The sequence below is a fragment of the Galendromus occidentalis genome, unplaced genomic scaffold (assembly GCF_000255335.2).
Source record: "Galendromus occidentalis unplaced genomic scaffold, Mocc_1.1 scf7180000077464, whole genome shotgun sequence".
NCBI classification, from domain to species: Eukaryota; Metazoa; Arthropoda; class Arachnida; order Mesostigmata; family Phytoseiidae; genus Galendromus; species Galendromus occidentalis.
Window position 1 is genome coordinate 737,062 of NW_003805452.1, and position 27,191 is coordinate 764,252.

The 27,191-nt window shown below is 50.9% G+C and overlaps 5 protein-coding genes across 5 annotated transcripts; 2 read left to right on the forward strand and 3 right to left on the reverse strand.

Moving 5' to 3' along the window:
- Positions 1-104: 104 nt before the first annotated feature.
- viaf (viral IAP-associated factor) lies at positions 105-2,030 on the reverse strand. Its single transcript, XM_018639938.1, has 6 exons — positions 2,003-2,030; positions 1,708-1,929; positions 1,132-1,263; positions 876-1,049; positions 465-741; positions 105-356 (listed from the first exon to the last, which is right to left on the reverse strand). The coding sequence occupies exons 2-6, from the start codon at positions 1,711-1,713 to the stop codon at positions 241-243; spliced, it is 705 nt and encodes a 234-aa protein (XP_018495454.1). The 5' UTR covers positions 1,714-1,929; positions 2,003-2,030; the 3' UTR covers positions 105-240.
- Positions 2,031-2,241: 211 nt separating this feature from the next.
- On the forward strand, positions 2,242-3,338 carry Mettl5 (Methyltransferase like 5). The gene is made up of 4 exons (XM_003744307.2): positions 2,242-2,341; positions 2,487-2,598; positions 2,706-2,884; positions 2,962-3,338. Exons 1-4 carry the CDS (start codon positions 2,242-2,244, stop codon positions 3,195-3,197), a joined length of 627 nt encoding a protein of 208 aa, XP_003744355.1. The 3' UTR covers positions 3,198-3,338.
- Positions 3,339-6,118: 2,780 nt separating this feature from the next.
- Positions 6,119-13,441, reverse strand: Nt5b (5' nucleotidase B). The gene is made up of 11 exons (XM_003744308.2): positions 13,285-13,441; positions 11,069-11,373; positions 9,402-9,685; positions 9,004-9,246; positions 8,650-8,743; positions 8,367-8,417; positions 7,731-8,000; positions 7,479-7,650; positions 7,195-7,373; positions 6,833-7,084; positions 6,119-6,709 (listed from the first exon to the last, which is right to left on the reverse strand). Exons 2-11 carry the CDS (start codon positions 11,093-11,095, stop codon positions 6,605-6,607), a joined length of 1,677 nt encoding a protein of 558 aa, XP_003744356.1. The 5' UTR covers positions 11,096-11,373; positions 13,285-13,441; the 3' UTR covers positions 6,119-6,604.
- A 6,544-nt stretch (positions 13,442-19,985) lies between these two features.
- Positions 19,986-22,375, forward strand: LOC100907948 (ubiquitin-conjugating enzyme E2 R2). Its single transcript, XM_003744353.1, has 4 exons — positions 19,986-20,150; positions 21,528-21,712; positions 21,823-21,957; positions 22,141-22,375. Exons 1-4 carry the CDS (start codon positions 19,986-19,988, stop codon positions 22,373-22,375), a joined length of 720 nt encoding a protein of 239 aa, XP_003744401.1.
- Positions 22,376-24,020: 1,645 nt separating this feature from the next.
- On the reverse strand, positions 24,021-27,175 carry stc (nuclear transcription factor, X-box binding stc). The gene is made up of 7 exons (XM_003744354.1): positions 26,247-27,175; positions 25,863-26,098; positions 25,491-25,720; positions 25,048-25,368; positions 24,754-24,963; positions 24,516-24,661; positions 24,021-24,426 (listed from the first exon to the last, which is right to left on the reverse strand). The coding sequence occupies exons 1-7, from the start codon at positions 27,173-27,175 to the stop codon at positions 24,345-24,347; spliced, it is 2,154 nt and encodes a 717-aa protein (XP_003744402.1). The 3' UTR covers positions 24,021-24,344.
- Between the last annotated feature and the right edge of the window lie 16 nt (positions 27,176-27,191).

Below are 27,191 nucleotides of genomic sequence, written 5' to 3' on the forward strand. Positions count from 1 at the left end.
TGATCTGCACGACCCCCGCGCTGAAGAATCGTGATTTCTCGGAGCTTGCCTTCCAAATAGAATGGATCCGAAAGGATTTAGCAAGGCTCAGGACTCTTAGCTCCAAGCACAGTATCGCTTGCTTAAATTGATTTATTATTAAATAGGAGGTAAAGTATTGTCGATGATCGTTGTCAGTATTCAAATTCCCACCGACGCGAGCGTTCTCCGAGGAGGCTCTCCGTTCTGGGATAATAATTTTTAATCATCACTATCGTCCGAGTAATCATCGCCTTTCAGCTGACTCATCAGAACGTCTCGGGTCTTCGGTCTGGGATCCGCCTCCAGGTCTGTGACGAAAGCCTTGGCTTTTTTCGCTGCAGAAGAACACGGCATCGATTGAGTCAACTAGGGAGGTGCTCTGTGATCGAATTGCCCTTGAATTTATCCGCGGCCGGTGGTTCCAGAAAGGGGTCTCAACTCACCTAGAAGCCATTCGACTACGTCCAGTGAGGGCTTGTTGCCCCAGAAGTCAGGTCCCACGTACTTCTGCTCCACTTTGCCATTCCGGTAAACCATGACGCAGGGAAGGTGCGCGTCAGGGAAGTCCGGCATGCAGCTCTGTGCCTGTCCTTTCAAGAACTTGACCGTCTTGAATTTCACAGCGAGCTTCTGGAAGTGGTCGTTCAGCAAGGAACACAAGGGGATCCCATTCTTGAATAAATGAACAATCACTACGACTCCTTCACCGGCTTTGTTGACCTGAAATGAGGCGCAATCCGTGATATTGAATTCGAAAGCATATCAGCATGAACCAGGGGCGTGAGAGGAAATCGCGAGCGAGAGCATCCGACGAGAAAGAGATGAGGGGGCGGAAAGTCAGAGAAGGGTCTAACCTGTTCTACCCAATCGTCGGCAGCGATCTCTCTGACATCACCAAATTTCGATTTTTGAGCTAGCGCTTGCATTTCGGCGATTCTCTGATTCCTATAGGCAAGGAGAGCCCGTTCGTCTTCTTCATCTTCTAGCAGCTCCAGCTCCTCCAGACTCAGTTCGCCGAGATCTCTTTCCTGAAATCGCTCATGGGCATCACCGCTGTGCGATGCCGAGAATCGGATAGAATGAAGCGTAAAGTCTAGGATGTGAACTGACTTTGGGTTCGAGTCGCTTCTGAGCCGCCTCGTCGATCAGGGACTTGATTTGATCCTCTGTTATTTCTTTCTTGGCGGGAATGATTCCATGCTTCCTAAGAGCATCATTCCATTGAGTGTCGTCATTTGGGTTCTGAAAGCAAGAGCAAAATGCCAATTCAATACTCCGACTTCGCCACGCTCATTCAGAAAAAGCGGGGGAAGCCCGTAGCGGCTTCGCGAGAGCGACTTCCCCTGATCTGGTCGACTCCCAGAACTTTAACCTCGCAGGGCTCGCAAGGAATTGCGATTCTCTCTCTAGATGGGTCATAAGGACTGCGGAGTTCCTCTCAGCCTCAGAAATGAGACACTATCTGCTGTTCAACACAACATTATGATTTCCGCCTTCCCTTGATCTTGGCGGCGAAGCCGGCTCTAGTTCTATCGAAGTTGCAGCTCCGAGCCCCGCCTACGCAGAAAATCAGGAAACCGCGTTCCGCCTGGAGATTTCCCTATAAGGAGCCGGCTCAAGGGCTTTTGTCCTATTTTGTATTCGGCAAGCAAATGAGAGGATATTCCCCATTTCAGTTCACTTTACCTGCATGTCTCGCTGTGTGAGCTGTGCACCGAATCAGATAGTCCACCGTTACTGTAGGGAACTTTTCCCGAAACTCTGCAAATCAGTGTCCGACTGCAGTCTCACAGACAGGCTCTTAAGATCAGTGATACTCAGATTTCCGAGTTTTTGAGCGAGCTGAGGCGGCCCGGGCGGCTCGTACCTCAGGAACGAGTGTCGGATCTCAACACGCACAATAGCGACCTTAAGCACCAGCGGATGATAATTAGATACAGGGGAAATAATCAGACACGGAGCTCTCCAGAGACCCCACTACCTTTTCCGGGTATGACTCGAGCTAGTATGACGAATATGCTTGAGAGAATACAGACTATCCGGACTTCCGTCGTTTACAGCCAGCACATGGTGTTGTGATGTAAACAAGCGTCGCGCGTGGAGCTCGCGAATTGCGTGTTCGGCGACGGCACCAGGAAAGACTGTTTAGCCCACATTGGAAGAGCTTGAGCGGATAGTCGCAGGCACTGAGTTCTCCATCTACTGTCGCATCGATTGAGCATGAAGTTGAAAAAATTGAAATCCATTTTGGATGGCGTCGAGACTTTTGACAGCCCGAACGTAGACTTGGAACAATACCCCACACCCCCTGACATCGCAGGTGATTGAAGATTTCCTTTGATCTATCCTGCGACAGTTTCCAATCTGGATCATCCCAAAGTGTGCTCAAAATTTCGTTGATTTAACGGTTTCGTTGACGGTTTCCAAACCCGCGATTCTCCGGATGACACGAATTTACCTTGCAGCTGAAATGTTGCATCATGTATTCTCATCGGGCGACATCGAAGGGAAATTGATTCTCGATCTGGGTTGCGGGGGAGGCATACTTTCTATAGGGGCCTCGATCCTTGGAGCGAGGTTCGACTCAGCCATAGAGAGCTGGTGTATAATAATGTCTAGTGCTCAATCCCCATGACACAATCATCAGTCCAGCATATTCATGACATGTCTTTCATCTTTTCCAGCCAAGTTGTGGCGATCGACATCGATTCGGGCCCCTTGGAAATTTTCCAGTCCAATCTTGAGGAGTTCGAAGTGACGAACATCTCCATGTTACAAGCTAGCGTCTCGCACTTATCATCGATGATGAGAATGAAGGCCGACACTGTCATAATGAACCCTCCATTCGGTACCCGGAATAAAGGTGAGCTCGGAGATCGATGCTCGGCCCTCATTGTTCGGGATTCGCTGGAGGTCCGCTATCGAATCGTCTCATTCCAGGAGCTGATCTCATGTTCCTCGAGATAGCTTCTTCATTGTGCTCTAAGCACATCTATTCCCTACACAAAACATCGACGAGAGAGCATCTGATCCGGAAAGCCGAGAAACGCGGCTTGAAATGCGAGGTCATCGCCCAACTGCGGTACAACATCGACAAGATCTACGGTTTTCATAAGAGGGACTCCCGAGATATTGAGGTGGATTTCATTAAATGCTGGAACGCCCGTCCGACGTGATCGAGCGCCTACTACCGGCTGGGTCGGTCACTCTGTACAGAATCCTCTGTGAAATACTAAAGACTCTGGAATGTAGATATCGACACAGTCTTGCGAGTTCCTTCTGGGAGCCCCCTCGTGTCACCGATGCAATGACGGATAAGAATGTTGCAAGCCTCTTCTTTCCCGCGAACCAGATATCTTTCCGTAGGGGGACTTATCTACCTATGTAAACTCTGAGCCAGGGGCGAGCGGGTAGCTCCGCTAGTCGTCGGGGACCGCGGGTGCATTGAGCGGCTCTTGCCCCCCGCAGAACTCTCGATCTGCGTTGCCCCGATGGCGTGCTCCCATACAGCCGATTCTCCATCTTCTACCCTCATGTACCCGTCACCTTCAGCCTCTCGATTCGATTTTTCTCGTCTCCTCAAAGTCATCTTGCCGCGGTTTCTTGAATGGTTCGAGGAACTTTCTCGGAGCGCTTGCAATGATCGAGAACCTGACGATCGGCACAGCAGAATCAGCAGATCGTAACAATCTTCGCCCATGGATGCCGATTTCACGGTCGAAGACTGACTTCGCGCAGCCTGAATTCTCGCAAGATCCAATGTGCCTGACGATAGACGCAATCTGAGCTCAATTCGATGGAGCCAAACCTAAAGGTGGAGGATTGATGCGTCACGATTAGCGATCGGGGCGCCCAATCTCGTTCACATATTCAGCAAAGATCATTAGCACAGCTGTCTCAGTCTCTCCCCCGGCAGCAGAAGAGCTCTCAACGGAGGAGGAAAACATCTCTCTCCGCGTTGATCCTGAAAGCATTTTCTCGTGGGTTCTTTTTACTCGGAGGAACAAGTGGAACCAAGAGGGAGTACGGCGTAGTGCCTCCGGAGCCGAACTTCACTTCAGCAGCGACCCAGCTTAATTCATCATGATGCCCCTATCGATTGAATCGGACGGACCTCCGAGATCAACCGCGGGCAAGAGTGGTCTAAGAATTTTCATGGAGTCGTGGTACTATGATCCGTTCCGATGGTCCCTCCTGAAGTCGTGGGGATTCTTCTTTGGGGGAATCTACTTTGCACAGGAGATCGCAAGTATTGACATCAACAACCCGGTCCCTGTCACGATGTGAAACTCAGCACCTCAAGCGAACGTTTCGGTAAGCCTCTGACTGAGGGACGTTCTGATTTGAGGGAAGCTCTTATTATCAGATCAGGAAAAACGGTTTTCTTTACAGGCAACCATGGAAGAAGTGATCGCGGGGAATAAGTTCCGATGAGGAGTTCTCTCCACCTTTTTAGCGCCAGGTCGGCTGGAACATAGACCTCGAGACGTTCTTCGCGCACCGAAGGAAATAAAAACGTTCTACTGTGATTATTGTGCTATTGCTCTTTCTCGCATGCTGAATGCTGAGGCTCCCGGTCGCTCCTCGGCCCAATGACAGAGTTCCAGAACCCTGTCGGGAAAATTCGAGAATCATTCCGCATTCAGGGCGCGCGACCCCGGGCACAACGAGGAGGAGCGGTTAAGCAATCCTTTCCGCCTTGGAGAGTGCCGCCGAATCATCTCTCACTCGGCTTTCCAAGCCCTTCAAACACCAGAGTGGGATTGATTTGATCGTGGGGAGAGGAATCACATCGGGGAAGCCTCCATCTTGAGTTTGACGGCGAGGGAGGAGCAGGCAGAGGATCGAATTAATGAGCGATTTCTCTCGGATCTTGAGGCTGTATCACTCGAGTTTATTATTCCCGGATTCGACCTCCCTAAAGCTTTCCCGACAAATACTTTGACATGTACCTAAGTTTCTATTGCTTTGACTTCGGCGTTCTCGCGTGACTTGAGCGTCCGATACCTGAAATCGGAGCGCCTTCTCTACTCAGCGTTCCGAGCTCTACTGCTACTATAGAGAGGATCCATGACTTATGGTCACTTTCGGATGTACCCAACAGCACCTCTCAGTCGGCTGTCCACCAATTGCACCTACGCAATTCAGGAACGAATTCCTCAAAATAAGTTTGAACGCTCCGGAGACTTTTCCCAGAAAGGTTCACCATTTGGGTCTTGATCTCTCTTGCCGTGAAGTTCCACTGGGGGCCACTACGACCTCTGCATATTCATCAATAGATGGATGTCCATTCGCGTCGTGCCTGAAATTTCTTATGGGCCGCACTCGCGTCTCCTCGGAAGTCTCGCATGTTATACGCGACGGACGATTATTCACGTTCCGTCGAGAAGAGACAGAGCAGCAGAAGCGAGAGTGTTCCATCGAGACGGACTCTTTGAGCTCACTGGAGCTCAAACCGCGGATAAGCAAAGTGCCAGAGGCGACCTCGAGCTGGTCTTGAGCAGAGAGCGAGCGCGAGTGAGCTCAGGAAATTTTGCTCGATCGTCACTGGCGTGTCGACAGAGGGACGCGGAGCCGAGAACATTCTCGACACGTCCGAGCGAATGACCACGGTGATTCTACGTCGGAATCGGCTCAAGCACGAAACCATCTTGACAGATTATGAGATGATGATCTGTATCATTCCTTGTGCGTAATTCTCTCCGTCGGATGTCTCCTGATGGGGGTGCATGGGTCAGGCGGGTTCGCCACTGTCAAGGGGCGAGCCTCCATTCTCGTCGTCGGAGTCATCAGATGTCCCACGATTCGAGCATGTTCTCGGAAGCAGGCCCGGAATTTGCTTGTTTGTCATCCCAGCCTGAGGAGGGAAAAAAACCTTAAATGTTCATCCGCGAGGGCAAGCCGTGAATAGAATCTTTCGTGTTCGAAATCCTGAAATTAAGCAACATGGAAGCTATCCGAAACTTCTTCCGTCTCCCAAGTCAGGATCAGCGTCCTTGAGATTTGGAATATGTTCGAGGGCAGAATCGGGCCCGATATGTGTCTGGCGTGCGAGCATTCCCGCGCCGAAGGTAATGTAATTGAAGGAAGAAAAAAGTAAAATTTGAACAAAATGTTGTTTCTCTCTCTTTTATTCCAACCAAATCGTTGCATGCCAAGGTCGATACAAAAATGTGAGACGTTCCTCGATGAACGTACACTCAAAGATGCACAACAATCTTTGTAGGATGGAAGCTCCTCAAAATATATTACTCTACAGCGATATCATCCGGCGACATATCCTGCAGTCATATCATCCCAGCTCTCTCACATGAATCAATCTCCTTAGACAACTGAAAGTTCCTCTTCGCAAAGATCCCATTCCGTCTCCAGTCCCCTTACCCCGCCCCTCTTTCCCAAGAACCGCCATTATCAAGATGATGATTGAAATTCGCAAATCGCTCCATTCACGAGGCCCGGGAAGTGCTTCTCGACAGAACGACGTAAGCGACTCGCTCAGGCCTAGAACACGAAAACTCCCCCGAATATTCGAAGGAGTAAACGGAATCGGGAAGTTTCTAGACCTCCGAGTGCGAAAGAGAAATTATTGTTTCCCATTCTCTTCATCATCGTCGTCCATGTCGTGATGATGGGTTACTTGCGTCGGTGTTTGAGGCACTTTGTTGGTCGAGCTGACTGGCACCGATACCTGGATTTCAATGGCAAGAAGACGGTAGTAGCGAAAAGAAAGGGGCCTGCTCGTCTGCTAGGTCGCGCGCACTTCCCGGAGGCCTATGAGCAATCCAGTGGAACTGTCCTTGCACCAACTAACCTTTCGAGTCAACGCGAGGTGCAACGGTGTGACCTCGTACGACTCGTCGTATTCCACAGTGGACTCGTGAGGCATAAGCATCGCCGGCGATCGGAACATGTAAGTGAACGGGTAGTACAGCAGGTTGAGGAAAGTATAACCGTAGATGTCTGCGTAGCGGCAGATTTGGTCGGCGAAGAACGTTTGTCTCGAACCCGATCGGAAAAGAGATCCAAAGATTCCGTAGCACATGTCAAGATTGTGCGAGGTTTCCTGTGCATGGAGTCAAGACTTCCTCGTTACTATCGGACCGGTCTTCGCCTCCTGGCCTCCTATTCAAGGTCAGGTCGCATTTAGATGAGAATCTGGAATTTTATCCGTACCCTTATTTTGTCTTGAATATTAGTGATGTCCGGGCAAACAGTTGAGCTGGAGTCCAAGTTGCGATAGACGTTCCCGAGCTCGACGTCGAGCTCCTGCAGTTTTTCGAAAAGCACCCATTGCGTCATCGAAACATTGAGCTCATGCACGAGTTCCGGAATGAGAAGGAACGTACGCCAGCCTTCGAAGAGAGACGAATTATCGCTTTTTAACTTTTTCGGTGTCAACGACGCTGGATAAGGAGGAGCTAACGCGGAAAATATTCGGCAAGGAATCATCGGCTCACCTCTGGTCTTCTTGGATTTCAGTATATCGCCGTAGATGTGATCTCCTACGTACAGCACGTCCTTGCCCTTGGCCCTGAGAAACTCATTGAAGACGTCACAGCTCCCGCCAGAATAGACTTGGCCCGCTTGGAGGGGGCCGATGTGATTTCCTATGCGGAGACCACCAGTCTCCTGGAAGGTCAATGCTGTCTCAGAGCCATGAAAGTCTTTCTTTCGGAATAGGTGGAGGCAGTCCAGGAGAGGCTCCTCACCGTATTGACTTGACGCAAGATAGTCCCTTCTCCGAAGAACAGTGGTTTGCGGGCGTCGACGACGATGTAGTCGAAATAGCTTTTCCAGTCCTTGCACGACGGGAAGTCGAACAGGAAACTCATGATCTTCTCGGTATAAGCGAAATCAGAGTTCGTCAGAAGGAAGATTGTCTTGTTGTGAGCCTTCATGCGATCCAACAGCAATGGGAGACGCTCGTCACGTTCCACGTATTTTTCCAGGTTGTCCACCGTCTCGTTCTTGAGGATGTTCTGTACAAGAGAATAACCTGCTATAAAAAACTCCGAGATTCGCAGCGAAGCGTAAAACTGAGCGTACGTGGCAAGGGCCGAAGATCGCATGCGAAATCGGACGCATATAGATAGCTGCCGGGGGGAGTGGATGAGTTGCGGATAGAGAGTTCGACGGGGAAACGTCCCCTCATGCTAGGCCAGTTGATTGATGCAACTCATGGGATATAATCGTCGCATGCTGTTCCTCCAATGGGTGACTTCCAGCAAGGAGATAGGTATTCAGAGTGGCACGCAAAGCGCACTGTGTGATGGGGGAGAATTTTCAACAAGACTTTCAAGTTGAAAAACGGAACATGATCCACAACAGTCAGTGTCAGGATTTACCCATTGAGATTTTACTCCTTTTTCACAGCAGGCTTTGGTTGCTGGCCGCAGCTGATGATGATAAATATTTTCTCATTATGAAAATCGACTCTGATCGAGCCATCGCCACTGACCCACGGAGGTTGATATTTCCTCGCCCACCAAGGTCGGCCGACGCAGTTTGCAGTCGTTGATTTTTAGTAAACGGCAGTACATCCACCAGAAGCTATCCCGAACCCCGAAGCGGCGACTCACTCTTCCATTCATAGAATCGACAGAAAACCGTTTCGACCTCTGAACTCACCGAATCATGCATCATGTCCATGGCGCAACGCAGGTCCCGGAAAATCGTTTTGAATGACATACACAGAGTGCCCATGTTCACTCCCGTCTTCGTTCTGGAAAGCAATCGATCTTGATTTGATTGGACCGTCGATAATGATTTGATTGGATGCAATAACAGGAAATTATCACTTGGTTGCGGTGTCCGTCCGCACGGATCGCTCGACTAATGGTGCTTGAACGAAGGTTCGGACAAATTGGCGTCCGGAGCGCTTGTATCTAGTATCTAATCGTGTATGTCGTATGTCCATCTCACTTCGCGCATCATAGAAGCGACAATTTCAGGACAGGATCAAATAGCTTATCGAGTCCTCACGTTGTGTAGCCCTGTGTCGTGGTGAAGTAATGCACCAGAGAGGCCAGGAGGTAAGTCTCTGGAAGATTGAACATGGTGTTCAGCACAAAAACCCTCGATTCCTCAAGTTTGATGAACTTGTTCGGGTATAGCTCGTAGATCTCCGATGTTTTCAGGAATTTGAAGCCGTGACAGCAGACTAGAATATTCCCGTAGGGATCGACTTTGAGCAGATTTCCATGCAGGGTGTCAAACCATAGGCCCCTGGAATTATTTATTTATTAATCATTTCATAAGATTTCCTCAGGTACGGCTCCATCGATTCTGGAATGACACATCTCCATGGAGAGACGGAATTCCCGACCTCCTCGAAAAATCACAAGCTGGAAGAGACCTGTAGACTTTCTCAGGAAACCCACCTGATGGCAAACGTTGGATCGTACTGGAACTGCCTGAGTTCATTGGGATAGCCCATCTTGAGCAATTGATCCACAAGCATAGTGAACTGGAGCACCTCGTACTCCGGACTCTTGTATTGAGCCAATGTGTAGTCCATATCGAACCCGAAAAACTTAATTTTATCTAGGTGAAGAGATCTGTTTACGAATATCCGATGCATAGGTTCTCGGTAGTATTTCTTGGGCGGATGAGCATCTGATCCATCGATCCCATCGGACAGCGTTCTGTTCGAAGCACGATGAATCTGTAAAAGACGTGACCCTCGAATTATTCGTGTCCTGTAAGAGCTCTCATCTCCGACGCTGACTAAAATTCACGTTCCTTGAGCCACGTTCCTTCCTCCAAATTCAATCATGGATCAACATCGTTCTCGTATTTTTCGAGGCAAGATATTCCTTCCTGAAGCGGTCGGAGAGTCGCGACTTGCGAGCAGTGGAGCTCAAACCACCCAGCACCAGAGGATTCCAGTCATGAGGCTTACCCTGGAGCCGGGCTGGGAATCCATGATTCAGCCGAAAACGAGAGTTCCAGAGAACTAGGCGCCTGACAGAATCTCGAAAAAGGTTCGGTCGGCGCCCGTGAGTCAACAGTCTGGCCGCGATGTCACTCGAGAAAGGGCACGTATCTTATCTTTCGATAGGGCCCACTGATGTTCATCGGCTCACACCGTACCTAACCATGCTAGAATTCGAGCCGCAAGACGCTGACGACCTTAGTCTGTTGCGTCACGCAATACGGTACAATGATGAATAGACCCCGATCCTTAGCTCTATGGGAGACTTATCCGAATTTCTAAACTCGTATGACCCTCAGAGCGTAGAGGGCTCGCTCTCCGTGGAACATCGCAAATCTGAGTAGAATTCCTTTCTCCGTGACCTTTAGCAGCACCACGCAACTCTCGAGCGCGGAAAACGCTCTCGAGGAGGTGGGGGCGGCTGATTCGAGCTCAAGATTCAATTTCGGCTGACAATTCACCCATTCGGTACCTTGATTTAGTACGTAATTTCGGGGGCTCACTACCCAAGTCGAAGTCTCGCTCGGCGAGACTTATCGGCTTGGGTATCCCCAAAGTCACTGAATCGCATTGCCCCGCTAATTCTCCTCATCTGCGTCTCCTCCGTTTCTCGTCATCGTCCTCTCTAACAGAAAATTTTTCTCCTTCAAAAAACCTAAGTCGAGTATTACCCGAGGTTCCGAGATGTCACATTCGCTGTCACTCACTGCATGGTGGAACGGTACATCGCGGCTCTCTTCTTCTGATACTCTGACGAGCTGTCCCAGAGCCGCGGAGATTCCCGAGAGTATCCGAGAGGAACACTACATCGTCAGAGCACGTTTCCCTCGTCCAATCGACGAGCGAGTACGCTCCTAAATATTTACACAGCAATATCGCGGATCGGGTCCTCCTCCCGTACGAGAGCATACGGCCCACGCGGCTACCCAGATCCGTGGATGGATCCACTTGAAATACACACGACTCATTCACAGCATGTGCTCTCAAGTGAAATCGGAGGGGCATGCCTCTCGGAATTTGGCCTCTCGATAAATATTGACCAGACTAAGCTTCGGCGTTCCGCTTTCACTTCCGGTTCTAGTCCGCGCGAAATTGAGCGGAATCAAGACTCACCTCGGGTGAACTTCCACTCCCGTTCATGTTGGCGGATTTCCTCAGTTAGGTACTCTTCACTTGAGGAAATACTTCGAGACTGGATTTGAGTTCGGAGATGTCGAAATCAGTTCTGAATCTTGTACACGTCCGTGATTGAGTTCCCAACGTGTCGTGCACAGGAGGTTCCGAACGGTTCCAAATATGGTTGGCAGACGTGTCACGCTTATAATTCCTCGGTTTTTGGCAACGGGTCTGGTGCCGTCAGCAGTGGGTTCTCTCTTCTTTCTACGGTGGAGAGGAGGATTTGTCGACGGCTACGAGGACTGTAAAAAAAACTCGTCATGTCGAGTGCTGCATGGCAAGTTGATCGTAGCACGTGGACGGCACGGTTTCGGCTATCCGATCCAATGACTCAAGTCCCAATAAATTATTCCAATTGAGCGCTGTCATCGCCGTCCGGAGCCGAGCGGGGGGAGCGTGGAAAACCAGCATTCGTCCGACAGCGCATCTACAGCTGTATATCATCCCGAGCTCAAAACAAGGCTCGTTCGAGATGATCGTCATCTAGGTTCTCACTCGTGAGTTTCGCTTCTCGACACGACTCGTCCAAGTGGCGAATCATTCGGATATCTTGCACAGACAAGTTCCGAGTCCCAACTGATCAACATCGAGCTCTAATCCCTCGGAAGACACCGGTCTCCCATCGAGAAAAAGCACGAATCGCCCTTATCTCGGACCCATCTCTTCGGAAAGTCATCAGCGTCATCTCCGGACTTGAATCAAGCAGCAGTCGGCGACATCCCTCTCGTCTCTCGTGTCGCTTGAAATGTTGCGTCATCTTTCAAGAGCAGAAGGTCTTCCATTATCATTAGGAATTCAGGAGGGGATAGACGTTGGTTGATTGTCGAGACGTAATTTTCTGGCCGAATTCAATCGCTTCGCGTTCCGGCGAGATGAGCGGTCTCCGCTTTCCGATCTCTCACTAATCACGCTAGATGACCTGTCAGTGACATGCACTCATCAAAAGAGCGACCGAGAAGGGCGCAGGTTACCCGAATAAACGGGCGATCTACGCTTCTCACGAAAACGGGACGTAGACAGGAGTTTTCCGTCGACGAATCGCAGACTGCGGCGCGCCGTTCAATACTTAGACTGCAGATCGTAATCGTTGAAAACAAGCCACTCGTCTCACGGTGGGAGCCGACGCGGGCAAAATGTTGTTATTGTCAGAAAAGTCCTCTTATCTTCTCGACAGCGGAAAACAAGTCTCTCACTCACTCACAGAAGCGGGGCCATCTAAATTCCAAGCGGAAGCATCATAGTGACAAATCTATCGCTCGACACCGCGAGCCCGACATATTGAATACTCTATTTCCCCGTTTAATTCTGATCTCGGTCAACATCTCGTACCGCGTCACTGCGATCATCATAATGAGACGAACATGAATACGGCGAGCCAGTTCTGCACCGTCGGGTAAACAGCTCGAAGGCTCTCTCGACAGATGCTCTCGGTTCCGGCGATTCTAGTCTAGGGAAAAAAACTAGAAACTCTTAGAAACCTCGTTTCTCCGAACTGCTTTTATGACGAAGAAGGCTGTCAAGCTATTTTTACTCCAGCTGTCTAGAAGAGCTACCAGAGACGGTGAATATGCCTACGTTCTATCGACCGTGAGGTCCTCTGAATACGAAACAGATTCCTGAATCGCAACCGAATCGGCCAGATGAACCAGAAATAGAGACCTGATTGAGCAATAATGGAGTTCGACGTTCAAGATCACGACCTTGGTTCCGATAATAAGCGAAGATTTGACAAGCTCGACCATGTAAGCCCTCGATCGACGGTAGCATTACAAACTGCGCCCGTCATATTCTGGAAGCCCCGATAGCAAATAACGGAACCTGACGCCATGACTCCACCCCATGTAGTACAGGAGGGACATCGAGGCCGCGGAACAATTTCCGAATTATGATCTTTCATCTCCTCAGGTCTGCCGAGCTCACGATAAGCGAATACGTAAGGGTTGCGGCAGGCGTGAATCGATCCCGCATTATTTTGAAAAGGTGCTGACATCGGAAGAGCCAACACGGCGTACGGTCGAACGTCGAAAGACGTCCGAAGACGTCATGCGTACCAATGAGCGCGGAAGGCCACCTGCTTTTGAGAATTCCCGCGTCTCGGAGCTTTAGCCAGCAGGCGTTTGACGCGTGTCGAACACCGGAACAAAACGACTTACTTATAGCGATAGGGTGCTCGATTGTGTTCTGAAGATTTCTGCGGCGTATATCAATTAGGAGAGAGGCACTTGCAGTGATCAGGTCCTGTTGGTGACTCGTGCGTTCTGGGTTCGATTCCCCGATTGTTCCTGTGGTTATTTCGAACCTCTCTGCGTCAGAAAGGGAGCAGCTACAACGGCATGCGCGCGCGCATGGTGTTTACAACTTTGACTCCACTCCACTGACTCTTTCAGGAATGCCGACACGTCACTCGGTGCGGCGACTTCTGTAGTGCATATGGCAATCGCGGACTCTCGAGCGTCAGAGACAGACGCCTAGGTCAGCTGGGACTTGACAACAGAACAGCTGAGCGCTCTCACCACGGGCTGCTCGGTCGGCATTTGCCGCGCCAACTTTCAAATTGATTGACTGCGAAGTCACGGACTCCGGTTCCAATCGGATCATCTGATCCAGTTCAAAGATGCCCGAACTGTGGTTTCCGGACTGCGGAGGGTGTTCTGAATTACGGAATTGTCCGAGATTCGAGTCTGCGAGTCTCACCTCATCAGCTCGCGAGGTAATTTGAAAATGCGCCAGACGGAATTACCAAAGGAGGAGTTCGTCACGCCTACTCACCCACAGAGTAGCACGGGAACCGCCTCCGATCGGTCGAGTGCCTGGAAAAGCTCGGAAGAGCGCGATTCCACTGAAAAAATCACCTGCCATGTCGGCTGGCGAAAGTGGGTCGCCCGCAGGATGAGTCGATGACGGTTCCAAGTGATTTGGTAGATCAGATGATGAAATGAGCTGACGGTCTTGAAATCGACATCCTTTCGAGGACGGATAGCGGATCGGAATAAGGAAGGACTCCTTCGAATTCTCTATCCCTAGACTATTGTCAAGCACGCGGCTTCAGTCGATTTCGCCGCGCGAAATGGCATCTGTCGAGCTCCGCCCACTGAATGATAATTATGGAACTCCCGATTTCCCAAGGAACTTCGTGCCTCCCGCCATGTAATTCAGTGAGCGGCGTACGAACATTATTTCACATGAAGCAAACATAAAATCTATATCCCCCTACTAAATACTAATAAAGTGCGTCTGTCCGTGATCGCAAAAGTCTTTAGGAACTCCTGGAATTCTCCTCAGGGCATCGTTAGTCGACGCGGAATCAGGGCAGCGTGCTCAGGTTGCGAATCTCATCCCGCATTCGCCGAAATCACCCACCCGCGGGGATCTACCTCGCCTCTCGCGCTGCCTTCCAGTTGTATCACTTCGGATACAAGATGAGGAGCGGGGTCGTAGGCCGTGCTCCCCAGGCTGGTACATCTATAAAAGCGAATGTATGTTTGTCTGTGGGTAACCTTTAAACTCCCAAACCGCTCGGCGGATCACCGTCAATTTCGGTCGCATGGTCCTCCCTTATTTGCCGAAGGTTCTTGAGGAGTTGCTGTGTGTCAGCGATCCACCATTCCACCGAAAACAGAAATTATTGTGTTCAAGTTGGTGCTCCGTCGTTGAATGTCACATTCTAACTACCCTTGCTGGACACAGGTGAGATGGGGAGGCTGCTGAATCACTGAAGAGGGGGTAAATGGGTGCCCATTCGGACTGTGGCAAACCTGGGGACCATCCCCACACGGGGAAATGTGGTGACAGAAGCGGTGGAATGAAGGGAGAGACGGGAAAATTTTGAGACGGATAAGCATGACCGGGAAAAACCAGTGAATCCGATTCGGACATCCGAACCTATCGAAGACGGAATCAGCATAGGAATTAGCACGGGGAGAAGAGCGGATGGACCAGATGATAATCAGTGTTATGAGTTATGAGCGGGGGGGGGTTTCAGAAAGTGGAGGACAGTTTTTTGGGAGGTTCAACAACGAAGCACGAGTCCGAATATTGAGTGTATCCTATTGAGTGTATATATTTTCCATTCCCGGCTGCCGAAAATAAGGGCCAGACAGGCGCGTTTCGCAGAATGGGCGGAAGAAGATTGTAAAGCACCTGGAGAGGAGGAAATATGGAAGAGACTGGGAAAGGGGGGAAATAGGTGTCGCGGATAGGGGAAAATATGGAACCACGAAAGAACAGCGAAAGATTGAATTTGAGGAGAGGTAGGGGTCGAGTGAAAGATACGGGGAAGCAATGGGAAACGAAAATGAGAGAAGTAGGGTGATGGAGGAGAACGGGGTAATCTAGAGAAGCGGATCGACCGTGAAACAGTATTGGAGAGGGAAAATGGGGGAAACTCGAGTAATTGACAGCAGGAGATATGAGGAAAGCGAAGAACACCATAGGCGGAGGAGCACGGGATGTTCGCGGCGATGCGCGACGAGCACGGCTACTACCGTTGCTGGGGAGAGGGAGGCAGGTAAATCCTCAGGTAAAGGAAAAGCGGTGAGCGATGCAATGGATCGTTCCGATTAGGGGTAATCCTTGCAGAAACTCCACGAAACCTCAGGAACGGGAGCGACGGGAGGAAAGGGGAAGAATGGCTCGGAATCTATCCAAGGAGCCTAATATCGTATCGGAGCTGTTTCGGAGAAACTTTCGGAGGGTACAGTACTCCAATTTTTTGAAGGTGAGCGTTTTCTGCGCAAGCTGCCTCGCGGTTCCCTCCACTACTCCCGCCTGAGTTGCGTGTCTGCGCGGTTGATGGACTGCGATTACCACCGTTCGCGAAGCTCATTCCATGTCCGGATGAGAGGCGCTGACCGCCCGGGAGATTATCCGCGACGATTTCTCTCGCTCGTACGTATCATGGGAATAAGTCCGGGTTACCTCGGAACCTCCCGGAGCCCTCAACCCCTCGAGCCCTCAACTCGTTTCTCCAATAATTTCTTCTTACAATCTAGAATCTAGACAATACCATACATAGGTACGTCCATAATCATAAGCAGTGATCACAACCGGGCTGTGAGGGGGCTGCTTGACTCGGGAGCCCGCAGACTGTCTCGTTGAAGCGTTCGGATTGAATAGAGCCCCGAATCACCCCGAGGTTCAAGTCACTCCTCCCTCGGCTTCTGCGCGCTCGATTTCGGCTCCCCATGAAGCTCGCGCCTTGTCGGAGTCATCGGAACAAGCGGGACCTATGCCTATCGCCGATGAAGGTCCCATCACCTGAGAGGGACGCTCGTTGGTAGTCGTAGATGGTTCGTCAGATTATTCAGGAAGCTATATCATAGGGTGGTCATTCTGGCGAATTCTCGATCGGGAAGTTTTTCGCCCCGTCAAGTCCCGGCTCTTACTCGGCAAAGGTTCCAATGAAACCATGTTGAGCCAACCAATCAACAGCTCTCGCCAAGGCTTACTCGCGGTCGATTATATTCGCAACACGATGGATTCACCCTTCGCATGTCAGGCTGATCCCCCTCCCGCCTCATAACTTTGATGACCCGGAGATCCACAGACCTCCCCAAGCTTCCTTGAGCGGTCTGTTGATGCGTTTCCGCTCGAGCTTGCTGTCTTCTCCCAAAGTCCAACATTGTTAGGTCCGTGTCGACTGCTCTCGGCGGGAACCCTTCGCCCCTACAGATTTCGCGGGGAATCGTTCCGGCCTCTTGGAAATCGTAGTCAAGGTAAAGGCCAGGCGTCGCCATCGGGTAGAAACGCTTCGTATTCCTCATATTGAAGCAAGCTCTCCACACCATTGGGATGGGTTCTCTTCACTACTGCTTGGAGATCTTCTCGAGCCGCCCTTGCGACAGATGGAATGAACGACTACCGAGCTCTCCGGATGAATCGACCCTCCTCCCCGCCCCCGCACCTTGCTCTATGACGGTGCTCGCTGGTCGGCTCTGCGACGGGGAAACCCTCAGCAAAGGCCCGGCTCCCAACTCATCGATCGCCGACTCCTGATACAGCATCACTGCGGCTCGAGAGATGTGCTCCTCAGCTGAGGAGAAATCGGTATCAGATCTTGGTCAATAACGACGGGTAGAGCACGGAGTGTTGCTCTTCGAAGTCTCACAGCGCTCGCGCGATTGATCTCGCGTAAGCCAGATGACCTTCTACTCGTCTGTCCAGGTAGTACACGCCGCCGAAAACAGCTCAGAGCCGGTTGGAGTATTGAGCGGGCTCACCACACCCGTGTCCGTATTAGGGAAAGATACGGACTGTTCCCGTCGTGACTCGCGACCGGAAGACCGAATTCTCGCAATTCAAGTTGTTCGATATGGATCGCATTAGCGCGGGCTCACCAAGCGCGTTTACTCCACTCGTCGCGAAGGCACCCGCTTCAAAGCAAGGAGCTTGCAGTTCCTCGTCGCCTTCAATTGTCAATATCATCGAGGTCGAGGCATCATCAATTGGCCATATTCGATAAGCTCAACGGATTCCCCTCCGGCGGAGAGAACTTCCGGCGCGAGGACGAAGTTGAAGCCGCGAGAATAATGTTTGAGCTCCTCCGCCGTCCATCCGCTGTGCTCCATCGCTTCGATCTCGTCGTTCGGGAAAACAGACGGTGCTGTCGCCTTGACAATCCTGAGTCCTTCTTGAAATTCCTTTCAGATCGTTGGAGTTGAACGATGCGAAAACAGATCCTCCGGACACCTCAGTGACTTCTTCGATCGAAATGGAGAAACGATTTCCCGACTCCAACACAGTTTTCGACAACGATCGATTCTGCCAGACCACTTCCGAGATCGGTTTCGTCCACCTCTGCCGGAAGTTCTCCCATTCTGGAATAGGAATGCGGACGAGCCTACGAAGACTTCGCGATGACCGAGACGACGCTGCAACCGCAGCCGGTGAGAGGAAGTATGGGATGATCTAGAGAGAGCTTCCTCGCTTCCTGAGATCCAAGATCAGAGACTATAGGATGAGATGACGAAGAGGTCCCGGTTCAAGTTACCGAGGCCGGCTGATATTCAGGTCGGGAAGGAAGGTCTAGGCATAGGTCGGGATCTCAGGGTATGCAAGAGTGAAAACTGCTTTCCTCCGGCGCCGCTGTTTCGGTAGAAGCGAGTAGAGATGAAATCAGACGGTGAAATGAGCTGACGGTCTGGGGGCTCACCGAAGCAAGCTTTTCGCGTTTACGTATCCGATCAACGACATGGACCGTGCGGGAGTGCCCAACGCGATTGAGTCTCCCGATATAACTTTCTACTTGTGTCGAAGTTTAATAAGCAGGCGGATCAAATCAGCTTGCGCGAACGTACGGAACTCGTAATCTTGTGCACATGCTAGGGATAGCGCAGGATCGTACCTTTTGACGCATGACGAAGCTACGGGAGAGCGTAGGAAGAAAACGCTTGCTTAAGCTCAACGAATCTGAAATTTTCTCGACGGGTGTTCAGCTGATGAGGTTGCCGATCTATGCCAAAATATCGGAGTCGAGCAAAGCATTCATCATATCCTCATCAGTCGACGTCGCAAGTATCCGTACAGGATCCCACAAGTTGCAAGCCGCGTGCAGAGAGGAATGGAGAGGAGGCTCCATACGCCTCTCTCTGAGAGGATGGGGGGCGGGGCATCATACGGAGACTGCACGTCTACTTTTATGTTCTGAGGAGGAAATCGATCGGGGTGGCTCGAACTTTTCTGGTGAGGAAGTCACCCTCACTTACTCAAGCGGGAGACAGAACGTACGCGGTTGATCCACCCGCCAAGCATCAACGCGGACGGCAGCGCAACTGCTGTCAGATTGCACTCCACCTCGCACCACAGATTGAATGCGAAAGAGGATTCCCCGAGACCATCTGTATCCTTGGTGAACGCGGCAGCTGAGCCGGGAAATGGCTCATTGCCGCATTCATATCTGCGCTCCGTGCTCAACACCATGTGTAATCCGCTAATCACAACGTCGTACGCGTTGGTATGCTCGATCGCCAGGATCAAGCGTCGAATTAATCATAGGTTCACCCACCCAACGGGGGCAAGGGATTCGGGAGGACGAGGTTGAGGAGCCCGCGCACCAGGGAGCCCTGATCATTGGTATGGAGACGGAAGAAGCCGACCCGACGGAGAAACGGTCGATTCAGGCAATACTCTGTTCGATAATGCCTACAACGTCTTCCGACATTTTCCTGATCCATTTGGCTCATGTCCGGGAAAGAGGCAGAAGCGGGAAGCTCTCCACTGCCAACGAGACGTACGTAGGACGACATGGTACGATGTGGAAAGCAGCGACAGCGGCTCCGCGATCTGAATAGATTCCCCCGAAGAAGAGTATTCTCCGAGCTAAACGACGTTCATAGTGACACCGAGATGCTTGATAGCAGTCGCTTGGCTCTGATCCAGAGAACTAGAACAGCTGCTCTCTGCTGTCTCAAGCCCCAAGGTGTTAGATATGCGGAGTGCGGAGGGACCGAAATGTTTCGCCCCTGTCAGGCAGAGATCATCGTCATCAACACCATGATTCTTATGGGTCGAGTCCGTCTGCAATCTAAGTTTACCTCCGCTTACATCTGGGATGATTATTTGTCGTTCTCTGTGGCCCGTTGCTCCCGTTCCTCAGGAACGTATGTTGAAGATACCAATCCTTCCTTACCGCTAGGAGCGCCGCACCTCCGTATCATCGTACCAAAAAATTGCATGTCGGTCTCCAGCTGGTGTTGCTGGTGGGTAGTTTGCTTCTTCATCGTCGGGCTATTTGTTCATCAGCCCTGTTGCGCTTCGCAGTTCCTCAAGGATATTCTTGCAGCGGGCCGCGGTCTCAAGACCAAATCCTCGACCCTGTGGTTCCTGTTCACTGACGAGAACCATAACGCAGACGCCGATGGAGAGCGTGGCCAAGAAATGCCTCCAGAAGGAATTGAAAAAGTTGATGGATGAGGGAGCTGAAGGTTTCACCGTGAAATTACTCAGCGAAGAGAACATATTCGAATGGGAAGTCGGAATCTTCGGTCCACCCCAGACGTTGTACGAAGGCGGATACTTCAAGGTAGGTTTCTCCGGAGTTCTCCGCCGAGAACGGCCGAGCTCCTCGGAACTCATGAACAAGACTTCGCCGCATGTCCGTTTTCCCAATTATGTCGATTGCAAGCTATCTATCTTGCAAATGCACTTGACGGGTGAAAACAGGTCCGAGCTTGCATCGAGCACTCCCCCTATCCGTCCGTAGGCAGAGGAAATAGGTACTTGAAATTTATCGCCCCGCATAATTAGCGAGTCTGTGAATCGGTACGAAGCGACCATCGAGGGGGAAGTTCACCGGGTACTAGGTAGTCGCCTGTTCCGTTGAACTCCCCGGAAACTTCGGATGGCTTCTCCCGCTTGAGAGAACAGCCGTCGCCCCCATCTGCAGCTTCACGTCATGGTGATATTCCGCTCTGGAGTAACTTCGCAGACTTGCGTCGCGAGATGGAATGAGCCTGGGTTCGTGATGAGATTCGTGACATTGCTTCCGAGCTCGCATTGTTGGTAGCTGCCTTCCTGAAAGAATCCATACAGGGTTCTCGATCAGGATAGTCCCGTACGATTCTCCGGCCGCGGAACTCCTCAAAGGCAAGCAGGCAGCAGCGAGACGACTACGTTGCGAGCGAAAGTGCATGACTCATTTGCGTGAGTCTCCATCTCGTTCTAAAATATTGTGTCTCCTGGATGCCACATGGGGTTGGAATGCCACGTGAGAGCAAATCGCGACGGCGCCACAAGAGATCGAGGGAGTCTGATTCCATTCGGATAAGCTCCCCTTGTTGATCTCGCGGTTCGGATCGGCGCCAGATTGCGGATGGAGAGATTTCATGGCCTTCAGCGGGATCCAGCTTGGTGAATGCTCATTATAAGTGATTCCGAGCAGACAATAATGTATGGGCTCCAAGAAAACTCACCATCGCGTCTCGGGAATCGTCTGAATCATCGCATCGTACATGTTTCAAATTTTTCGCTCGAAATACGATAGTGTTGGGTCCAAGGCACTTGCGCCGCCGACTGCGCACCTGACCAAGCACTTCCTCGACCGAGCATCCGTGTGTGAAGTATCACCAGTGTGCTCTTTCGGCGCTTATTGTACCAGAAGATGGAAACTCCTCGATTTTGGAAGCGTAGATTCGTGCAACCATTCTTGCAGACGGAGATGCAGGCCTCGCAATCCGATGAGAGGTGACGCCGGGCATATGTCAAATTCGATTCGAATGTTTATCGATTGACTGAGGGCTTGCTCTGAACCCTTCTCAGCATGGCAGATGTCCTGATCAAATTTGATATCACGATCGTTATCAAGTGCCTAGGTCCAAGACTTCGACGTGCGAGATTCACTCCACATGTTGCTAGAGTTCCGGAAGGGGGAGATCTTACGGATTTCCGCTCTCATTTTCAGTTATTGATGCGTTTCCCGGCCAACTACCCGTTTTCGCCACCGACAGTGAGCTTCTTAACGCGCATGTGGCATCCGAACGTATATGAGAATGGAGAAATATGTATTTCGATACTTCATCCGGCCGGTGATGATCCGCACTCAGGCGAACCGGCTTCTGAGAGATGGAACCCAGCCCAAAGTGTTCAGTGAGTGTTCTGAAGGAAAGATCGGAGGCAACCCCGCTCGAGAAGCCCCATCCGTATTTCCAACAAGACTCGGTGCAGAAACTCTAAAAACAATAATTCTATCCATAAAGGTCTGTGATTGTTTCGGTTATCTCCCTCCTGAACGAGCCGAATACGTTTTCCCCGGCCAATGTCGATGCTTCTGTAATGTATCGGAAATGGAAAGAGAGCAAGGGGGAGAACAATGACTACGTCGAATACGTCAGGTAAGTTTGAATGCCCTGCTCTAGATGATCTCCAGGACGGGCTCATCTCCGACACTGAATATTATATTAGAGCTATATTTAAAGCTCGAAACGGTCATTTGATCGAGACCGTGTTCCGCACGAGACGCGATCGAATGAAACAATCATCACTTTGCCCTGCGATAACTCTCGCCGCTCCCGCAGGAAAATTGTCTCGGAGTCGCAGGAGGAGGCTGCCAGAGATGGGGTGAAAGTGCCACTGACCACGGAGGAATATATCGCCACAAAGAGATCATCGCTTAATCGGAACAACGTGGAGGACACCGATTTCGGCACGGGTTTCGCGACCGACGATGATTACGGATACGATGAGGACGATGACGAGTCCGAGGGGGAAACTCTCTCTGAAACTGCCGACTCGGGTAATGGAGACTCTTGAGACCTGGCAACACCTCCGAGCTCCTCCAGCCCGAACGGGCGGGCGCGGCTGGAGGAGTCCTCGGCCGCCGCGCCGGCGGGTTCGGATGCTAGACACACTGTTGTATCATTGGGCATGCATGTATACTGGGGCCATGGGCGAGGGAGAGAGATCTTTTCCTCTTGATGATCGACATCAGCGGAAGAGAGGAATCCGCTGTGTGAGGTCCCGCAGTCGATTTCATGTAGATATCTCAACGGACCCGAGACGCCGAAGGAAAAGCATCCGAAACATCTAATTCCATGAGACACCTTTTTTCATTTGCAATTCACATCCCTCTCCTCCTAACAGAGAACCTTTCTAACACGGTCTTGACCCCGGTTCCTCATCGAGCTCGTGTGTTTCTCTCGCATTGTATTCGAAGTACCTACATATGAGTTCCCAAACACATGTGACCACGCGAGGATTACCGATCGACAGGCTGGCGGGAATTATTGAGGGGCCGAGTCTGGGCCCCCCGCCACGCTTCTGTCGTTGTGGAATCGATTGGGTTGTCCCATGCTTCTTTGAACTTGCGTAGGCGAACGGGTCGTTTCCGAAATGAAGAATCTCTTGCATCGATTTGACTCGTTCCCGGTTCATGTCCACCATCGGATTTCTTAGTTTTGTCCAATACGGAATATGTTCTGACTTCGAGTCGGTGAATACGAATAGCCGGCGCGGTGGGGTGTGCTCACCCCAAGTTCAAAGCGATCATCCCATCGTCTCAAATCGTCTGTATTGGGTGAAGCCTTTCGAATACCGGTTCACTCGTTCTGAGAGGGCGCTGCGTCATTTGCCGAAAAAAAAAACATCTTCAGAATGAGAACAATCAATGCCGGTATCCGAATGAGCCCAATCAGAGAAACATCGGATTTCTGGTCCGTCTCTTCCATCGGAGCGCACTGTTTCCATGAATGACCTACCGTGGAAATCGAAAACGTCGCGTCGGATAGACGAATAATGCAGTTGAGTGCTTGTTAGGCGGCGAGTGAAATCATCTTTAATAATATAAGTGACAATAGATGGTCTGAAAGCAAGGCTCTGATGCCTAAAGGTCTGAATCACAACAGCTTGTGGGGGGAAGCGATTGTACGAATCGAGGGATATCTTTGAAGTAGAAGATCGGCGCCGTAGCCGGAAGCGACAAGCGGACGGTCGAACCCATAGGCTGAGACGAATGAAATCAATGTATAGAAAGTTGAACTGCATGATGAATGATATGGGGGCGGGATGGCTTTGATGGAAACGGACATGCCAACGAAGCCTCGCGATGCCGCCGAAGAGCATTGTGTGAGAGCATTTTTTCTAATCTAATCCACAATATTTCAAGGAGTGAAAATCCACCAGATCGCATGGTTGAGGAGTGATAGATTTTGACATCAAATAAATAAGATCTGGTACGTTGCGTACTCGGAGCTGTCATCACTCTATGAAAGATGCCCCAAGCAGAATGGAGGGTCCCTACGACTCTCGCGATTTTTCGGTCGTAGATCAGATCGGCTTAGAATTAGTGGAGAGATGACGAGTCGGATTCAGTCTTAGGTAGGCAGCTGAGATGGATCCCGGGTGGCTGCCTTGAAGCAACTCTTTACTACGCTATGGAGCCCTGAAGGAGAGTTGATTCTCGTGTTTTCCCGAGTCCCTCATAGCTGAATTTACACTCGGGAAATTCTTTATTTTATGTATAAATAGAATAGATGCTTTTACGTAAGCTCGCGGGAATTTCCGCGCTCTCGAGTGCGGAATATCGCGTCTTTTCCCCGCAGAGCGGGATCTCACAGACGAGGAAGGCCCGGCGATGGTAGAGTAATCCCTGCTCTCGTGATATGATAATAAGAATAATAATAATAATCAATAATATACGCTGTCCTCGATTTGGGAACAGTTTTGACCCCGATACGAGGCGATTGTCAAGTTCCACATACAGGTGATCACAGATGCTTCCATGCTAAACAAGTTTTCTCAGCGGTAGCGGGTTTGCGAATCCGATAGCGCTCCCCAAACTGAGCGTCGGTATTATCGATTTTTCCCTGGAGATGGAGAGAATAGGATTGAACGATGGACGGAACCTGAATACTCAGCAAGTCATCCGTCATAAAATTAACCGCTAGAAACTAACTTGTATGCCGTCACCACGATGTTCCTCTTGGGTTCCTGGTCGTAGCTCTGACCTGTGCACCTGTAGACTTCTAGCAACTCATAAATGAACCGCCTCTGATCCCGAGGCATAGGTTCGAATGAGAAAGAACGACTCGCTTGTGACGACTGTAAACGATAGTGTCAATGTTACTCGAGCCCGACGGCAGACTCTTCATTCTTGTACATGGGGCTCCATATAGATCCGCGAGGAGGTCTACCGTTTTCGCCAAGTCCACCAAATCGTTCAACTTCTGCACGATCTTCGACGCGAACTGCCAGTTCTTGCGAGCTTCATCTTTGACGAAGTCGGTGTACAAGCCCGAGGTGAAAGACGTATTAGTTGGGTCGATCTTGAAACCTTCAGCCATTTTCTTATTACGGATCTCGATGGCGCATTGCTCGACACACTTCAAAAAGCCTTTGGACAACTGGAAGAAGAATCTTTCAGACGATATCATTCGCGGAAGTATCGCAGAAGGAGCATTGAACCGAGTGACAAACGCCAAATCTACCTGAATGAGGTCTGTTGCAAGATTAACATCTTCTCCGCGACGGATCCGTTGCTGAATCTGATTGTTCACGGCTAGCTGGAATTGATGACAGCTCCGAGTCTCCACGATCCTGCCGCAAGGACAGGTCAGGTTGACATTGGCGAAACAAGTGCTTGGTGGGCAAATGTCATGGCATGGCAGTTTACAGGGATGCCCGCAATCTCTAGCCACCTGGCACGGCTGTTCGCACTTTTCCGGGCATTCTCCGGAATGACAAATTTTATCGCAGGTATGCCTCTTGCAGGGCAGAGGTAGGCCGCAAGCTCGACCGCAGGACACATTCTGCGAAAGGAGACTTCTCTCGATTTTGGATCGGATTCCGAGCCAGATCCAGATTCGGAGCTCAGCTGGATTCAGGGCATGAGTTCGATCGAAACCCGATGATCCGGACAGCGACGACTCACCTCAAGGTGACACGGGATATTGCGACGCATTTCGTGACCACCATGACATCTCTTCTCAGTCAGCGATGTGCAGGGCGGACAGGATGCATCCGAATGGCACGGATGTCTCACCGGATGTGCGCAGCTGTGCTCTCTGTTGCAGAGCTGAGTGCATTCCGGCGGAGGGGCATTACATTGGATCGGGGGATAGAGAACCGACGCGCCACAATGACAACTCAATTCGTCGAAACCTATTCGATGCGAAAAAGTATTCAGTGCCAGACGAGAAGGACATGACCCATAGCTCGAGTTATCAATTCTCAGAGCCTGGACGGGTCGAGATCATGTGGCCATTTTGACGGAGAAAAGGAGATGTCGAAATCGATCACTTACTGACGTTATCACATTTTGGACAGGATCCTTTGTGGCAGAGAATTTGACACGTATGCAGTTTACACGAGAGCATTTTCCCGCAGACGAGATCACAGATATGGAATTCCTTGTCGCAACACTCATCTAGGCATTTGTGACGTCCACAGACTTTCTTTTTGTTGCATCTTCTCTTACATATCAAAGTCGTCTGGCCGCATTGAGCATCATCGACGATATACCCACATCGACAGCGTTTCCTGTAACAAACATCGACAGTCAGAAAATCCGCACGAGCAATGAAGGATCTTTTCAACCTCTATCGGCAGGCAGGGGGTGGGGCGGAGGGGGGGGGAGGAATCGCTTCATACGTGTAGAGATCGGAGTGGCTTGACGCGAACAACTCACCCTCGCGCCGGGACCGTGCACGGTGGACACTCATCGAAGTGGCACTTTTCCAGGCAGCGATGGCCGCATTCGAGCGTCTTCTCACAAGCTTGCGTGCAAAGAGGAACTTCTTGCGAGCACTTCCAGGTATCGGAGAGGCGCATCTTTCCACACGGACAGGTCTTGATTTGGGCCAATTTACATTTCTCACAAGGACCCTTGTGGCAAACGGCGGAACACTCATGATTTCGGCAGTCAAGTGTTTTCCCACAGGGTTTATCGCACCGAAAACTATCCTCAGCCTCACAGGACACCTCCTGAGACGATCTCCCGCATACACAGCCGATGGTCTTGATTTCCTCGCAGGGAGAACATTGTCCAGGATGACAGCGGTCCTGGCAGTAGTGCTTCATACACGGCAGCCGTCGCCCGCATTTCTGCTCGCAATGGAAGCTCATTTTGCTATCACATTTGATCTGCGTTTTTGTCTTGGCACAGTGACAGGACCGGGATACGATAGCTTCACATGGAGGACACCTCCCAGGATGACAGGGTCGATTACACTTGTGCGCACACGGACGAGGCTTGAGGCAGAGCTGGCCACAGCTATGGGGCAGGCTGGATTTAGCGCTCTGTGGGTTCCTCTGCTTTCCGCAGAAACACTGATAGATCGCAGGCAGGACAGCCGATTCCCCCTGGCATGCGGGACAGCGCCACGTGGGATTCTCGCGCGACACCGAAGTCTGAGCCCATTCGGCCACGCACCGGAGATGGAAGATGTGGAAACACAATTGACAGTTCCAGATTGGTTGCGCGTTCCTGACCCTGATGCAACAGATAACACAATCATAGCTCCCGTTCTGAAGCTGCTCCTCGAGTGATTCTTTCTGCGCCTTGCTCTCTTCCAATTTTTTCTTCGGCGGTGGCGGTCGTTTGGACGGAAACCTCATTGTACATCTCGATTGG